This window comes from Thamnophis elegans, chromosome 13 (genome assembly GCF_009769535.1).
Source record: "Thamnophis elegans isolate rThaEle1 chromosome 13, rThaEle1.pri, whole genome shotgun sequence".
Taxonomy (NCBI): Eukaryota; Metazoa; Chordata; class Lepidosauria; order Squamata; family Colubridae; genus Thamnophis; species Thamnophis elegans.
Window position 1 is genome coordinate 16,673,973 of NC_045553.1, and position 12,558 is coordinate 16,686,530.

The 12,558-nt window shown below is 52.5% G+C and overlaps 1 protein-coding gene across 1 annotated transcript; it reads left to right on the forward strand.

The window, feature by feature from the left end:
• Positions 1 to 1,612: 1,612 nt before the first annotated feature.
• On the forward strand, positions 1,613 to 8,919 carry ACADS (acyl-CoA dehydrogenase short chain). Its single transcript, XM_032229269.1, has 10 exons — positions 1,613 to 1,721; positions 1,825 to 1,955; positions 3,008 to 3,157; positions 3,305 to 3,416; positions 5,324 to 5,475; positions 5,863 to 6,033; positions 6,122 to 6,259; positions 7,151 to 7,246; positions 7,819 to 7,875; positions 8,069 to 8,919. The coding sequence occupies exons 1-10, from the start codon at positions 1,667 to 1,669 to the stop codon at positions 8,219 to 8,221; spliced, it is 1,215 nt and encodes a 404-aa protein (XP_032085160.1). The 5' UTR covers positions 1,613 to 1,666; the 3' UTR covers positions 8,222 to 8,919.
• The last annotated feature ends 3,639 nt before the right edge of the window (positions 8,920 to 12,558 follow it).

Below are 12,558 nucleotides of genomic sequence, written 5' to 3' on the forward strand. Positions count from 1 at the left end.
ACTCTGGGCCCTTGGTTTCCAAATGAGATGGAAAAGTTGCTCTAATCAGAAAAGAGGACTTTGGACTACTGTGCTTCATTAAGACCAGGGTCAATGCAGCCGTCTACCAGGAGATTTTGGAGCACTTCATGCTTCCTTCCGCAGATGAGCTTTATGGGGGATGCTGACTTCATTTTCCAGCAGGACTTGGCACCTGCCCGCACTTCCAGAAACACCCAAACCTGGTTTAATGACTGTGGGATTACTGTGCTTGATTGGAAAGAACTCACCTGACCTGAACCCCATAGAGAATCTATGGGGCATTGCCAAGAGAAAGATGAGAGACGTGAGACCGAATAATGCAGAAGAGCTGAAGGCCGCTATTGAAGCATCCTGGTCTTCCATAACACCTCAGCAGTGCCACAGGCTTAGCTTCCATGCCTCACTGCATTGAGGCAGTAATTGCTGCAAAAGGGGCCCAAACCTAGTACTGAGTATATATGCATGCTTATATTTTTCAGAGGTCTGATATTGTTCTATGTACAATCCTTGTTTTATTGATTGCATGTAATATTCTAATTTTCTGAGATGGTGGATTTGGGGTTTTCATGAGCTGTCAGCCATAATCACAATTATGACAAATCACAGCTTGAACTATCTTGCTTTGCATGTAATGAGTCTTATCTCATATATTAGTTTCACCTTTTAAGTTGCATTACTGAAATAAATGAACTTTTGCACGATATTCTAATTTTTTGAGTTTCACCTGTAAATAGAATCAAGAAGAGAAGCAACATAGAATTAAGACATTTCCCAAAAGGACAATTAACCAGTGGAATGACTTGCCTCCAGGAGTCGTGGGCTCTCCATCACTGGAGGTTTTTAAGAAGAGACTGGACAGCCATTTGTCTGAAATGGTCTGTTTCCTGCTTGAACAGGGGGGTGGACTAGAAGACCTCAAGGTCCCTTCCAACTATTCTGATTGATTGATAAAGAATTCTCAATTCTTTGGTGAGGAGTTAAATGGGATTTCTCTGCTGACCCAGGGATTGGATTTGCTGGCCTCCGTGGTCATTTTCAACTGTGATTATTGCAAAAGAGGGAAAAAAGAGACGCAGGCGGTGGAGCGTATTATAGCAGCCTTCAAGTGGCCAAGAGACTTGCTTCTCTCTCATCCAGAAGTGGAGGAAGAAAGGTCAGTTGGGTAGGATTCCGGGGCCTCCATCGGTTGCTCTCCTTGATTTCTTGGGACAATTTGGAAATTTAGAAGCTGCATCCTCGTTTTGTGACCAAACCTTCTGTACAGGGTTTCGTTTGGCTACAGCAAACGTCCCCGAGAGGTGCAGTTTCTGGAAAACGGATTCCGACAACTCTCTTATATTCGGGCACAGAAGCTCCATTCAAGGACGGAGCCGTGAAGCGGAGCGAGAAAAGAAACCGCCGTGTCTCCCCCTCCCCGTTTTCTCGCAAGTAAATCAGTCCCCCTTCCGACCCCCCTCCGGCAGTTCCTCCATCTCGGGGCAGGACGAGGCTCTTTGGCCGGACGCTGCCAAGTCCCAGGAAGGCCAAGCGCCCCCCCGGCCCCCGCGCGGGACTCCCAACGGCCCCCCTGCCCCCCCCACGACAGGAAGGCGGATCCGCAGCGCCCCCGCCAATCCCCGCCCTCCGATGGGCGTGGACGGAGGCAATGGCGGCGCTGGTAGCCTCGGCGGGGCTTCGGGGCGTCCTTGGTGCCCGCGGAGGTCAGCGGGGCTTCGGGGAGGGACCCTCCGGCTGTTCCCGGGCGGCCTACCTGGCAGGGGCGGCGGGCGAGGTCGCTGAGCCCCTCCCCCCTTCCTCCTCCAGCGCGGCTGCTGCACGCGGGGCTGCCCGAGACGCACCGAATGCTGCGGGAGACCTGCCGGGACTTCGCCGCCAAGGAGTTGGCGCCTCTCGCCGCCCGCCTCGACCGCGACCACCGCTTCCCCGCCGAGCAGGTCCGACTGGCAAGGGGGCGGCGGGGCATGAGGAGGAGCAGGAGGGGAGGGGCGGCTGCAGCTGCCGGGCGCTTTCGGCTTCTGGCCCTGCCGAAGGTGAATGATCTCTGCCGGACTGATCTGATTGACTTCCAGGTAGTCCTCGATTTGCGACCAAAGTGGCTCTTCCGAGAAGTCCAGAGAGCTCGGGGTCACGTGATCCTCTTGGGCCTCGGGGGCTTCTCAGCCATCCCAGCTGGGCTTAAAATTCCCTTTTTGTGACCTTCTGACCAGCAGAGTCAATGGGGAAACCAGATTCATTTAACAACTGTGTTACTAACTTAAACCACAGTGATTTGCTTAACAACTGTGGCAAGAAAGATCGTAACATGGGGCAAAACTCTCAACAACTATCTCACTTAGCAATGGAAATTTTGATCTCCATTGTGGACGTAAGTCGAGGACTACCTGTACTTCAGATTTATTTGCTTCCTGTGGACAAACTTTCCTCCATTTTGCAAGGCCCCGGGGGCCCCTCTTGGCCCCTCCAGCAGGGGACCCCCACTTGGGCTGCTCTGCCTGCCCTCCTGGCATGGCCAATCCTCCCCCACCCCCCATGCAGGCCTTTTACTTCTCAAGGGAAAAAGCTTCTTTGCAGGAGAACTAAACTCTCCAGCCACCATTTCCTGTTTTCTCTCCCTGTGTGTCACCTCAATACCTTTTGCCCTGATTTGTGTTTGCTTGGTGTGTCCTTGTTGAACATAAATTGCTCTGAGCTACAAGCAAGGAAGGGCATAAATTGAGCAACTACGTCCCTTTTACACCCTGTCGACTTCCACTGTTGGCATGGCTGGCTCAGGAACTCTGGGAGTTGAAGTCCACAGGTCGTAACATTGCCAGAGTTGCCCAGCCGGGCATAAACGTTCTAGCTTGAGGGTAGATCCCGGATCGTTGCCACTAACTGCCACTAACTTGATGGACACTCGGAACTAAATTGCTTTGCTGGGTTTTCCCTCTGGGCTGCCCCCCACCTCCCCAAGTCCCTTCCGTAACCTCATTTTTCCCACTTCCAGATTAAGAAAATGGGGGCGCTCGGCCTTCTCGCAATGGCTGTGCCTGAAAAATACAGAGGCGCCGGCTTGGATTGCTTGGCCTACACTGTCGCCACCGAGGAGATCAGCCGTGGCTGCGCGTCTACCGGCGTCGTCATGAGCGTCAACAACGTAGGTCCCACCGGCGGCCCCTCCTCCGACCGCCCACCGTGGCCCCAGTGGCCCCGCCCCGCCTGGAGGGGCCCTGGCTGCTCCCCGGAGGGTCAGAGGAGGGGGGGTCCCCAAGGGAGATTTACGGGCATCCTTTTGTGTCTTGAGTCGTTGTATCTAGGGCCGGTTTTGAAGTTTGGGTCTGAAGAGCAGAGAGAGCAGTGGATCCCTCCTTTCACCAGTGGGGAGAAAGTGGGGTGCTTTGCCCTCAGCGAACCAGGTAAGTTCCTTTAAGATTCTGCAGGCAGTCCTCGACTTACGACCATAACTGAGCCCAATGTTTCCATTGCTAAGCAAGGCAGTGGAGCGAGCTTTGCCCCATTTTACAACCTTTCTTCCCGGTTGTTAAGTGAATCCGGCTTCCTCATTTACTTTGCTTGTCAGAAGGTCGCAAAAGGGGATCATGTGACCTCGGGACACTGCGACCGTCATAAATATGAGTCAGTTGCCAAGCATCCAGAGTTTGACCAGGTGACCATGGGGATGACGCAACAGTCATAAGTGTGAAAAACGGCCCCGAGTCACTTTTTTCAGTGCTGTTGTAACTTGGGTCAATGAATGAACTGCCTGCACAAGTGTCTCCAGGGTGTTGTGCAATGGGGAGGAACCTCGGAGGCTGCAAGGACCCCCTGGACGTGGCTTCCCAGGGGGGGGGCTCCCCCACCCCCAATTCTTGCCTGAATCGTTGCAATTCCAAGACTTCCAAGAGCTGAATAGCAGCAGCAGCTTTGCCACCTGGGCCTCCGTTGTGCCCTGGCGCAGCTCTAAGCTGCCCCTCGGTGGCTCCGCTTTGCTTGACTGAACAGAAGCTTCTAGAAAAATTGTAGATGGCAATTAAGAGAGGCAGAACTGGAAGCTCCCTGCTGGGTGTCCCTCCCGCTTGGCACAATTTCTTCCCAAGAGCTGCAGGTTGCTTAACATTGAGCCCTGTCCTGCCTTCACCCAGTTGCTTGGCAGAGAGGAAGGGGCTCCTGGTGGAGGCTGTGCCCCAGAAGCCCCCACTGCAGTTTAGATGCTGCCGACACACATTCCCCCTCTGGGAATGTGGGAATGGTCAAAGCGCCTGCTGAGCAAGGTGGAAGTTCCAGCAGAGGGTCCGTGCCAGAGAAAGGTAGGGTGTCAGCTCTGCCTGGTTCGGCTTGGCGCCTCACAGGCATCCCGCCGTCAAAGGCTGGTTGGAGGGGGGGGGGGGAAATGGAAGGGTAATAAAGCTGTGTGTGTAATGAATGAAATTCGGGAGAGGGATGGAATGACAAGTGATAAAGCCCAGATCCAGTTTGTAACTGTCCCAAGGCCATGAGAAAATATATGGATTACCCCAAAGCATCTCAGTGTTCTCAAAATAGTTTGGTGAGCTCTGGTTTGCTGGAAATGGACTGCTGGGGGGGGGGGGGGGGGATGACAAAGGGGGGGGGGGGGGCTGCCAGTGGATGTTTTTGTATCATTTGTGCGTGGGAAACGTCAGAGCTAGCCTGACTTGGTTCCACCACAAATCCGCGAAGCCCTTATCCGCGGAGACATAAGCGCGAAGACTAATTCGCGCCGTTCTAAGCGCTAAGGAAAAACGCGACCCTACCGCGATGACATAATCGCGGAGGGCAAATTCGCACATTCCCAAGCACTCAGTACCCTAAACCTAACCCTAACCCTAAACTTAACGCTAAACCTAACCCTAAAACAAACCCTAAAACAAACCCCTAAACCTAATCCTTACCTTAATTGAAGTCGGCTTTCTGCCGCGGTGCTGTTTTAAAGCGCCCTTCTGTTGCCGCGCTGTCGTCGCGGCGGTGATGATGCGCGGTGATGACGCCGCGGCTTTAGCGCCACGATTTTATCACCACGATTTTGACGAGCGCGGTTTTGTCATGCCATGGCCTGACTTTACTGCAGCCAACACCTTTAGTAAAAGAACCCTTTGCTTTAACCAAAAGGGAGTCGAGGGTCTTTCTTTCCTAAGGGACCAGATTGGGGCAGGCCTGACACAGGGTACTGTCCACCTGGTGCAGCAAGCCAGGCAGTGCTTGCTGGAGAAGAGCAAAAGATAGCATACTCCTCCCCCACCCGATGCACATGGCCTGGCAGTAGCCGCAGGGCCTCTTGGTTGCAGACAGTCTTTTTCTCGCCAAGGAAACGGCAGTGATGCTGGCGCGGCATCCACAGTGGCTCAGCTGGTTGGGGACGAATGGGTATTGAACGGCACCAAGGCCTGGATCACCAACGCCTGGGAGGCCTCGGCCACCGTGGTCTTCGCCACCACAGACCGAGCCCTGAAGCACAAGGTAGGCTCCAACCTCAGCCGTGCTGGTCAAGCAGCTGATGTCTGTGGAGGGAGGGAGGGCCCGGGGAAATGTCTCCAGGGGGGAGAAATCTGGCCGGGAAGATGCAGAGGAGACCCCAGTGGTCATCAGGCGTCCAAAGGAAGGCATGAAGTGGTGGAAGGAGGGCCTGATCGGAGGCACAACCTCCCCAGGGATGGCTGCTGCTGGACAAAGGACCTGGGGAGGGGGGGCTGGGTCCAGAGGCAGAGGGGGTGACCCTCCTTGAGGGCTCCCTTGGGAGGAGGGGAAGCTGCCCCCACCCCACTCCCCTTCCCCTAGGCAGCGAAAAGCCAACCGTGACTTTGGGGCTTCTGGAGAGCCCCTGGGAAAGGCTGCTGTTGGTTACAGGGCATCAGCGCCTTCCTTGTGCCCATGCCGTGCCCGGGCCTCTCGCTGGGGAAGAAGGAGGACAAGCTGGGCATCAGGGCTTCCTCCACTGCCAACCTCATTTTCGAAGATTGCCGCATCCCCAAGGAGAACCTGCTGGGCACGCAGGGCATGGGCTTCAAGATCGCCATGGTGAGTGGAGTGGGGATGGGGGCAGGGAGCCCCTCGCCCAAACCCACCCCAAGGCCCCTCCCCCATCGCCTCCTCGTCTTCTCCTCAGCAAACCTTGGACTCCGGCCGGATTGGAATCGCTTCCCAGGCCTTGGGGATCGCCCAGGCGGCTCTGGATTGTGCTGTGGATTACGCCGAGAAGCGGCTGGCCTTTGGCCACCCCATCACCAAGCTGCAGGCCATTCAGGTAGGGGGTGGGTGGGCAGGCCCCCTCCCCCTGCTCTCCTGCTGCTGCTCTCCAAGGGACTCCCAGAAGAGACTCATGGGGTCAGGGAGGTGATTAAGGGAGTTCTGGGCCCAAATGACCCAAGACAGCCCTCCCCCGGCCAGTTTGGTCCTCCAGCCCCCGTCCCAGTGGATGCTGGGGCTGAAGGCTGCAGAATAACAGAGTTGGAAGGGACCTTGGAGGTCTTCTAGTCTAACTCCCTGCTCAAGCAGGAGACCCTTTAGTCCTCGATCTACAACTACAATTGAGCCCAAAGCTTCTGTTGCTAAGTGAGACAGCTGTTAAGTGAGTTTTGTCTCCCCAGTTGTTAAGTGAATCACTGCAGTTGTTAAGCTAGTCACATGGTTGTTAAGTGAACCTGGCTTCCCCACTGATTATCAGGAGATTGCAAAAGGAGATCACATGATCCCCAGGACACGGAAACTGTCATAAATATGAATCAGTTTCCAACTCTCTTGAATTTTGATCATGTGACCAAGGAGATGCTGCGACGGTCATAAGTATGAAAACTGATCAATCAATATTTTCAGTGCTGCTATAAGTTTAGATGACCCCCGCCCCAAACAAAAGTTTGTAAGTTGAGGACTACTGAAATGGGGTAGGGAACTATGGCCACTTTACCGCCCGTGAATGTCAATTCCCAGGATTCTTGAACCAGCCAGGAATTCTGGGAATTGAAGTCCAGGTCATAAAATGGCCCTAGTGGCCCACCTCTGCCCTGGTATCCACAGCCTGCAGCACTGGGGCGCCGTCTTCCCTGCAGCTAAGCGAGGGTGGTCCCCTAACCAGAAATCATGCCGGATTAGACTTAATGGTAACCCTCCCCCCCTTCTCGGGGTGTTCTGTGTCTAGTTTAAGCTGGCTGACATGGCGGTGGCGCTGGAGGCGGCTCGTCTGCTGACCTGGAGAGCAGCTGCCTTGAGTGACAAAGGAAAGCCCTACACAAAGGTAATCTCCATCTTGACCAACTGGAGCATCTTCTGAGCAGCCTAGAAAATGGCCCAGGAGCACTTGTGGTCTTTTGAAAGGGCGTAATAATTAGCTTCTTTAGCAGGAGGGTCCTAACGTGGCATTTGTAAGACTTGTGGGAACCTCAATTCCCAGAATTCCCTACCCATCTTTGCTGGGGAAGACCTCCAGAATTAGAAATTCATTTCCAAAACAGCATCCATTGAGGAAGGAATAAGCGGCATCTCAATAATTTCTTAATAATTGTCAATTGGGAGGGGGCACCTGTACGATCCTGCACTGGGATTCCCAGGCCTTGCAAAAAAGCAGATTTCCCCTTGGCCAGAGAACTCTTTTGAGCTTGGCTTGTCAAAAATTCAGAAAATGCCTGTCTTGACTCTGCTGGCATCTCACGCACTCACTCACACACACACTCACACAGGACCCCATTTCCCCTGCCCGAAAAAAGGAGGAGTTGCATGATTTTTGGAAGCCTGAGAGGCCCTGCAACATGTAACTTGAGCCTCCTAGGGAGGGCTGTGCCAGGTAGCTTCTCTGCTTCCTCTCCCTAGGAGGCGGCCATGGCTAAGCTGTCGGCATCCGAGGCAGCGACTTTCATCTCCCACCAGGTGAGTCCCAGGAGCTCTGATTCTTCAGGGGAGGTTGCATGGCCAACCACCAGCAGCAGGTGAGTTGCGTTTCTGTTTTGTAAGAGAAGAAGATCCTGGCAAAACCTGGGGATTAAATCACTGGGAGACGGGCCTGGTTTGCAGAGAGCTGCCCTCCCTTCCACCCGTGCCAGAACTGGTGCTGTTCTTTCAGGCGATCCAGATCCTGGGTGGCATGGGCTACGTGACAGAGATGCCGGCCGAGCGCCACTACCGAGATGCCCGCATCACCGAGATCTACGAGGGAACCAGCGAAATCCAGAGGTTGGTGATTGCGGGGCAGCTGCTAAAGGCCTATCGAGGCTGAAGGGGAGGACAGCTACGGAGGCCTCTGAAGAAGAGGGACGCGGGCCAACCCTTAGCTCAGGGACTGGCTTAAGTGGAGGACATCCGCTCCTTGGCTCGCCACAGAAGAGAGCGGCTGGGCATTCAGCTCCTCTGATGATCACGTTTCCGATGGAGGCCAAGAAGAAGCACCTGGAACAACCAGGGGAAGAAGGACCTGGGAAATGGGTGCCCGGGTGCCTCGTATCCTCTAGGCCAGGGCTCTCCAACCTTGGCAACTTTAAGACTTGTGGATTCCAATTTCTCAGCAAAGCTGGCTGAGGAACTCTGAGGATGGAAGTCCACACGTCTTAAAGTTGTCAAGGTTGGAGAGCACTGCGCTAAGCTCTAGCTCAGATCTACTCTATCATGGGCCACACCAATTCCAGTGGAGCCAGAAATGCCCAGGTGCAGCTTCTCTTTGTCTTCAGTGACAGCTGCAAGAAACCAGGTTGTTGGGAATCAGATCAGAGAGAAGATATTAACCAGGGATTGGGAAGCGACCCGAATCAACTGCTGAAACCAAGCTTGAAGAGTTGCTGGTGTTGGTGGCAGTGAGCGAAGCGTAGCCCCGAGAGTCCCAAGTGCCTTGTTTGTGTCCCAAGCCAAGTTTCCTCCGCTCCAGAGGCAGGGGCCCCCCTTGATGCAATCAGAATAGACTATTAAATTTGAGCACTGACACCTTGTTGTATCGTTTGGTTAATTGCAGTCCTTTTTTGAACCCACATTCAAGGGCCAAGCCTGCTGCTTGCTAGAACTCTGAAGTGGCAGAGGGTCCCTTGAAGCTTCCCAGAGAAAGGGGGGGGGGGACTCTGGCTGGGCCTTGGCTCCCCCCTCAAAGTGGTTTCCTTATCAGGCCTTTTTCTCTGAACATTCAACTGACATTTAACCATCCCAAACTCACCCAGCCGGCTCTCAGGCCTGAGGTGAGACGAGAACTCTCAATCTCCTAGTTTCCAGCTTGGAGCTTTTTTCGTTTGTTAATTTTAATTTGCTTTCCCCACCATGTCCTGGAGGTTGAAGTCAACAGGTTAATTGTCAAAGTTGAGAATAACAAGTTAGCACCGGACATTCCCAGGCCGATGATTTGGGCAGCTTCAGTTCGCCTTCTCCAGTTATGGATGCTGAGATAATCATGGGCTTGTCACAGGCACTCAACTCAGGAGCCTGACCACTCATGATCTTGGAGCAGAAGCAGCAATTTGAATTTGGGGAACATTGACAAATCAGATATCATAGCCTGATTAATGTTGATGAGCCCATCTCAGTCCCCAAAGGAGACAGAAGGCTCTGAAGAACATCTGTTGAGCCTCTGGCATTCAGAGATAAGATGCCGAGACACCAGTTGAGGTGAAGAAAGTCTCCTCTTGTGAAATTACCTGGGATGAGCCTGCAATGGTTGGTCTGAGGGAGTGGATCTTGATCCCCTAGGACACCAACTCCACCGGCTCTTTTGGTCTGGATCCCTGCCTTTTCCGATCAGTGGAACTGCTCTCCTTGTTCAATTAGACATCACTTAGCCTGATTTGGAGAATTAACAACCACTCCTTGATGCTTCGTAGTGAAAGTTCTTGAGTAAGTTGTGGGTCCGTAACTCTGGAGGAAATAGATTTTCAATTGGTTTGTGAAACAATATCCATGCTTTTTGATGACTGGTGTATCTCTGAGTTTTCAGCAGCCTTTGATTAAATCACAGCCTGGGTCTGGGCCATATCCTGCGTTTGGCAATCGGTGGAACATTTTTTAAGAGTGCTTGTCCTTCTGCTAAGTTGAATCCAGCAAATGGCAGTGGGAGAAGTGGAGCCCTTCAGCTGTGGGTGGCCACAATGCTTGACTCCTCTACAACATCTGTATGAAGCCTGGCAGGTTATTTCTTGATACAGTATCAGCAGGCCAATATTTAGCTGGGTAGCATCAAACCACAAAGCAGTGAGCAGAAGTCAGAATCTAGTAAGATGGCATTGCTTTGGATCCCAAGGCTCTCTGAGTCCAGGAAGATTCCATCCTCGCTGATGGGAGGGCTGCACTCCCTCCATTTAAAACCGGTGAACCAGAATCACCAGTGGACTTGTGGCTTCTGCCTGAAGGTGGCAACGGCAGCCAACTGCCAACTTGCACAACTGCCTCTTGTTTCTGCGCCAGGACATCATTTGCTCTGTCATGCCTTGTGTGATGACCCCGGGCATGGCAGAGGCAAACCAGTCTGCTGATAGTTCAAACCGGCCCTTTATTGCTCCAACTTTCCCCCAAACGCTCCCACATTTCTGGCAAGTCCCAGAGCAAAGTGATCTCTCTCACACATACCCCTCCAGCAGCCTCTGGCTGCAAGGAGTCCAGCACAATACTGTGAGCACAACGGCTGCGAAGCAAGAAATCCAGCAGGGCAAAAGAATAAGTCAATGAGTCCAGGAAGCCAGCAAGAAGTCCAGGAAATGTCAAACCTCGGCAATGGCACAGAACCCCCGACGAATTCAGGGTTTGTTCCCAACAAAGGTCCCTCCCCACAGCGGCTCCTTAAGTCTGGGTCCCCAGGTGGGCCTTGTGAAGAGGGGCGGGACACTCTCCTCCCGAGTAATCGGGTCAGCCTGCGCTGTTCCCACCTTCTCTCCACTCTCTGTGCTCGAGGATCCTGGAGTGGGTGGGCCTTGCTCCTCCCTTGAGCTGTCTCCCGTGTTCACTGCTTAGCCTCTCTTGGTCCTCCTGTCCTCATTCCTCCCTGGGCCTGGCACTTTGCTTCTCTCTTAGTTGGATTTCTCTCTCTGGGGCTGCCCTGGAAGGCCACCCGGAAGCTAAAGGTGACTCTGAATGCAAACATGGATAGCAATAGCAATAGCAGTTAGACTTATATACCGCTTCATAGGGCTTTCAGCCCTCTCTAAGCGGTTTACAGAGTCAGCATATTGTCCCCAACAACAATCCGGGTCCTCATTTTACACACCTCGGAAGGATGGAAGGCTGAGTCAACCCTGAGCCGGTGAGATTTGAACAGCCGAACTGCAGAACTGCAGTCAGCTGAAGTAGCCTGCAGTGCTGCATTTAACCACTGCGCCACCTTGTTGTAGTGTTTCCTCAGTGCAATAAGATTAACTTTTGTTAATCTTTTCACTTTTGATAGTGGTTTAAGTTATATATTTCCCATAATTATTTAAAATATAATAAAGATATTGCAGGTAAAATTGGTCTGGGATAAAAAGAAAGTTCAAAATGCACCATTCCAGGATTAATAACTAGAGAAGTCGCACAAGTGTGGGATCTACTTTTCGCCCATCGCAATTGGAAGATGTCAGCAGGTAGAGGGGATCCTACAGAGTCCAGGAAGCTCAATGTTGGGCTGTTGAGGAACTCCGTCCATCTTGGTGTATCTGCGTCTGCCCTTTCACCCCAAAAACAGCACAATCCAGCTACAGTTGCCCTCAACCTATCACTCTTCACTTAACAAGGATTCACATTTACGATGGCCTCAGAAAAGGGGGCTTGCTTTGAAGTTACAACTCTTACATCAACTTTGCGGTCACATGATCACAACTTGGGTGCTCGCATTACAACAATTGTGGCATCTTTGCAGTCCGTTTGCCACCTTCCCAGCTGGCTTCTGACAAGCAGCCAATAGGAGAAGCTGGATTCACTAGGCAATTGTGATTCACTTAATGACCACGGTAGTAATGACAACTGTAGTAAAAAATAGTCAAAAAATTGGGTCTGATCACATAACGATTTGCTTAATGATGGCATTGCTTAGCAACCCAAATTCAGTTTAAGGGCTACCTGTACCTGTACAGTTACACCACGGGAAAAGAAAGTATGAGCTTCTGAATCAAAATGTTTAAGCAAGTCAACAAAGAATGCTGCTTCTGCTGCTGCTCCTCCCGAGAAGCTTTTTCCAGGATCATCCTTGGGACTCTGCTGGATGGCAGGTTCTTCCTTGGTTCCTGATACTACAGCAGGGTCTAGGCAACACCCTGTACAGCCAGCCTTAAAACACACAAGGGCGGGATGACCAAGAGTTGGAGAACTGCTGAAAGTAACCTTCCCTGGGTTTTGGGGAGGCTCAGCCATGCAACAAAACTTGGGTACCTTAAGGGACAACCCATGTTGGGAATAAAAAAATAGGACCTGGCATCTTGTTAGACCTTCTGGGCCTCTCAGTGGCCATCTGTCCAGCGACCCTGGAATCCTTCCAGAGAAGTTGGCAAAGCTGCCCTCTGAAGCAGTGCTTGGCCAGGCAACAGATTGGGCAAGAGCTAACAAACAGGGACTCAATCCAGAGGAGGAGGAGACCCCAACTGAGGTTTCTGGCCACTAACTTGTCTCCAATTGGCA

Excerpts from the sequence above, each read along its gene's own strand:
- ACADS (XM_032229269.1), top strand. The coding sequence starts at position 1,667 with ATGGCGGCGCTGGTAGCCTCGGCGGGGCTTCGGGGCGTCCTTGGTGCC. Across the intron at positions 3,417-5,323 it reads CTTTGCCCTCAGCGAACCAG|GAAACGGCAGTGATGCTGGC; the intron begins GTAAGTTCCTTT and ends TTTCTCGCCAAG. Across the intron at positions 7,247-7,818 it reads AAGGAAAGCCCTACACAAAG|GAGGCGGCCATGGCTAAGCT; the intron begins GTAATCTCCATC and ends TCCTCTCCCTAG.